Source organism: Macrobrachium nipponense, chromosome 3 (assembly GCF_015104395.2).
Source record: "Macrobrachium nipponense isolate FS-2020 chromosome 3, ASM1510439v2, whole genome shotgun sequence".
Classification (NCBI taxonomy): Eukaryota; Metazoa; Arthropoda; class Malacostraca; order Decapoda; family Palaemonidae; genus Macrobrachium; species Macrobrachium nipponense.
In genome coordinates, this window is record NC_087202.1 from 11,578,388 (window position 1) to 11,582,152 (window position 3,765).

The window sequence follows — 3,765 nt, forward strand, 5'->3', positions numbered from 1 at the left end:
GGCGGGACTCTTGATGAGTTGGTGATGAGTCTTTCGCATGCAGCGTGGGGTGAAATCTAGTGTAAACTCACCTTTAGCTAATAATTTTATTTTACCCAAGAATTGACTATCTGACATGTATTTCTCAGTGGCAATGGATCTGAACACCTCCATATTTAGAGGAAAAGGTGAGGACAGGGAAATGAGACACATCAAAGAAAAGAGAGAGAGAGAGAGAGAGAGAGAGAGAGAGAGAGAGAGAGAGAGAGAGAGAGAGAGAGAGAGATTTGAAAAGTAAAACCAGTAGAAGAAAAATCCCTCTTTAAAACTAGGAGATAAGTTTAATATATAAATTTAGTTAAATGCTACACTTACAGCAACTGTAGAATTAGGCCCAGTCTACAGTGCCATGCACCTAGCATTCACCTTCTATTCCCTGGAAATTATTCTTAAATAACACATCAAATAAATTCCAAGGAATAGAAAGTGAATGCTAGGTCCGTGGCACTGTAGACTTTGGGCCTAATTCTACTGCTGGTGTAAGTGTAGCATTTAACTAAGTTTATTATATGAAACGTATCTCCTAATTTTAAAGAGATATTTTTCTTCTACAGGTGTTACTCTCTCTCTCTCTCCCCTCTCTCTCTCGTCTCTCTCTCTCTCTCTCTCTCTCTCTCTCTCTCTCTCTTTTAGCAGACATTTTATGGATGATTCCAACCCTCCCTATTTTTCCGGGCTTGGACCGGCTCTGGGATGGGCTGGCTTGCCCACCCACCCTCAGAGGCTAGGTTAAAATGTGGGTTTTCCACAGCAGGAAAATGAATTGGGTCATTCAGTCAAGCTCAGTTGCAGAGCTCCTCCTGACTGAGGCAAAAGGGCCAACACGATTGAGCCGCAGAATGGCCTGATGACTGTGGGGCTAAAACCACACCCAAAGCAGCATAAGAGGAACCACCATGAACACCTTCGGGGGGTGGGGGATGGGCCTGGGGGGAGGCCCGGGGGGGGGTGGGGAGGCCCGGGGTTGGGGGGGGTTCGAAGGTGTGGGGGGAAGTCCCTCTCACGCTGCTGAAGATGTGCTCTCAGCCTCACGGTCGCCGGGCCAGTCTGTGACTCGCTCACGTTGGCCCTTTTGTTTGACCTTTTTTTAGGGGGGAGTCACGGGATCACCTCCCCTCCTGCTGTAGAAGGCGAAGGCATCAAGATTTGCCTCTTTTCGCCTGCCTCCTCGGAACTGGTGCCTCGGACTTGGCCATCCAGTTCCGCTGATCAACTCTCCTCTTTTTGATCTGGAGGCTCACTGTAAACTCCGCAGTGCTTATTAGGACCTTCGTTCGTCGATTCTGCCATTCTCTCATCTCCATGCACGAGATCCTTCAAAGTCTGAGTTAGGACCTCCCACTGCCGCCCGTAGTTGGTCCTCTCACGTTGGGCTTCACAGTAGTTCCTGTGCTGGGTCTCCTTCCTCATTTGCAAGAGGTCAGACAGGTCCTCTTCTTGTCCTTCATCTTCCTTCTCCATTTCCCTGGTTTCGTCCACAACTTCATTTCCATCCTGTGTAATGTGTTGCAGGTGGAAATTCCTTTGAGCTGTCCCATGGAGAAGTGTCATCAACAGGTATTTATCCTGTTGCCTCAAAGCCTCTTCCTGTCTCCTTTAGACACTCTCTGAAACGTTGTTCTTGCCTCACCTCATGTTCCTCCTGTATCCTGCACTTTTCTGTCAACCTTTCACATTCTTTTCCAAGTTGCTGCAGTTCTTCCTTGAGTCTTTCTCCTTGGCCTAACAAATGGTGTATTTGGGTCTCCCTTTTCTGGACCTCTTCCTCTAATTCATTAGCAATTTTTTTGGCCTTCTCATCTGCTTCCTCCAGCAAGCTGTTCAGTTCATTCCCGTGATTAAGAGCGATGTCTAGCTTCTCTTCTAGGTCCTCTTTTTCAGATATTAATTTTCTTTCCTCATTTAAGAATCTTTCTATTTGGAGGTCACTGTTGTCGAGCTCTTCTTTTAAGACTCTGAGGGAATTCTCCATCTCCTTCCTTCTCTTCTGTTCTGCCTCAAACAAGCTTTCAATCTCCCTCCTATAATGGAGAGCATCCTGTAAAAAGCTGTTTTGCTCTTTCTCCTTCTCTAATGATTTCTTCAGTGTAGATATTTCCAGGCAGTTTTCGTCTGCCTCTTCCTGGAGCCTGGAATTCTCCCCTCCTAACTCTGTGACCCACTTCCTCATGACCTGGACTTCTTCAGTCAAAATTTGGGTCTTCCTCTTCTCATTTCCTAGCTCCTTCTTCACTGAAGTCAATTCCATTTCCACTTCTTCTAACTCCTCAGCCAATCTCGCATTCTGTCCTCCTAATTCTGAGACCCAGTTCTTCATCACTTGTAGTTCTGCTTCGATGATCTCAGCTTTGAGTCTATATTCCTCTTCCTTCAGCTCTAGTTCTCCTCGGATGAGACTTGCTATTATCCTTTCCTCCTCGCATTTCTTCTCCAGAAACTCTAATTCCTCCATAAGATCGTTATTTAATTTCTGCATCCTCTCTCCTTCGTATACAGCCCGTTTTAGGTCATCATGCAAGTGCTGGTGTTCAGCCATGACTTCTTCATTTTGATGATGCAACTTTGCAATTTCACTCTTCATAACTGCTTCTTGGTCAGCATTCTTTCTTAGCAAGAGGTCCTTTTCTGCCATTTGATTCTTGAGCCAAGCAATCTCCTCCTTCGCCTCCTTCCATAGACGTTCCATTTCATCTGCAGCAAACCGACTCTCTGCCAGTTCTTCTGTCAATCTCTGCTTTTCTAGATTCAGTTCTAAGGTCTCTTCCAGTCTATATTTTTCGGCTCTTTCGCTTTCCAGATGGTCTTCCAGTTCCTGATGATGGTTTCCATGACTGTTGTCATTCCAGCACACAGCAAAGGCCAAGCCTACCAACAAGGCCAAAACGGGAATGGCAAAGGCAAAGGCTGGCGTCATCAAGCTGTTCGGGTTTTCAACAGTTTCTGGACCATCTTCAGTACCTGTCAGTTCATCCAGTTCTAAGCTCTCCTCTGGCCGAGATACTTCGGTCATTTCGCTTTCCAGTTCATCTTCAGTATCTTCACATTTTAGCATTTCTTCCGGTTCTTCCTGTTCTAAAAGATCTTCCAGTCTAGACGATTCGCACTTATCCATTTTCAGGTCATTGTCAAGTTCTAGACGATTTTCTAGTCTAGACACTTCATCTATATCTCTTTCCAGGTCGTCCTGACTGTCTTCTAATTCTAGGTAGTCCTCGCTGTCTTCTTGTTCCAGGTCATCCTCGATGTTGTCTTCTTCCAGGTTGTCCTCACTGTTTCTAATTCCAGGTAGTCCTCGCTGTCTTCTTGTTCCAGGTCATCCTCGCTGTTGTCTTCTTCCAGGTCGTCCTCGCTGTCTTCTTGTTCCAGTTCATCCTCGCTGTCGTCTTCTTCCAGGTCGTCCATCTGTAGATTGCAGTCCGGTTTAAAGTCATCAGTTTCCAGATCTTCATCCAAATCATGAACTTTGCGTCCATAATTTCCGAATTTCCAGCAAACAGCAAAAGCCAAGCCTGCCAACAAGGCCAATCCGAAGATGGCAAAGGCAAAGGCTGGCGTCATCAAGCTGTTAGATTCTGCAACAATTTCCGGTTCAAAAGAGTCAACGATTTCCGGTTCAAAAGAGTCAACAGCAGCAGCAAGAGTATCATGTACTCGTAAACCGCCGTCGACTCCTTGATAACAAAGGAAATCAAGCAAATCATTAATAGTCCAAGCGGTCAAGTCGCC

The 3,765-nt window shown here is 45.8% G+C and overlaps 1 protein-coding gene across 1 annotated transcript; it reads right to left on the bottom strand.

The window, feature by feature from the left end:
• Nucleotides 1-1,600: 1,600 nt before the first annotated feature.
• LOC135222325 (calponin homology domain-containing protein DDB_G0272472-like) lies at nt 1,601-3,151 on the bottom strand. The gene has a single exon (XM_064260411.1). The coding sequence runs from the start codon at nt 3,149-3,151 to the stop codon at nt 1,601-1,603; it is 1,551 nt and encodes a 516-aa protein (XP_064116481.1).
• Between the last annotated feature and the right edge of the window lie 614 nt (nt 3,152-3,765).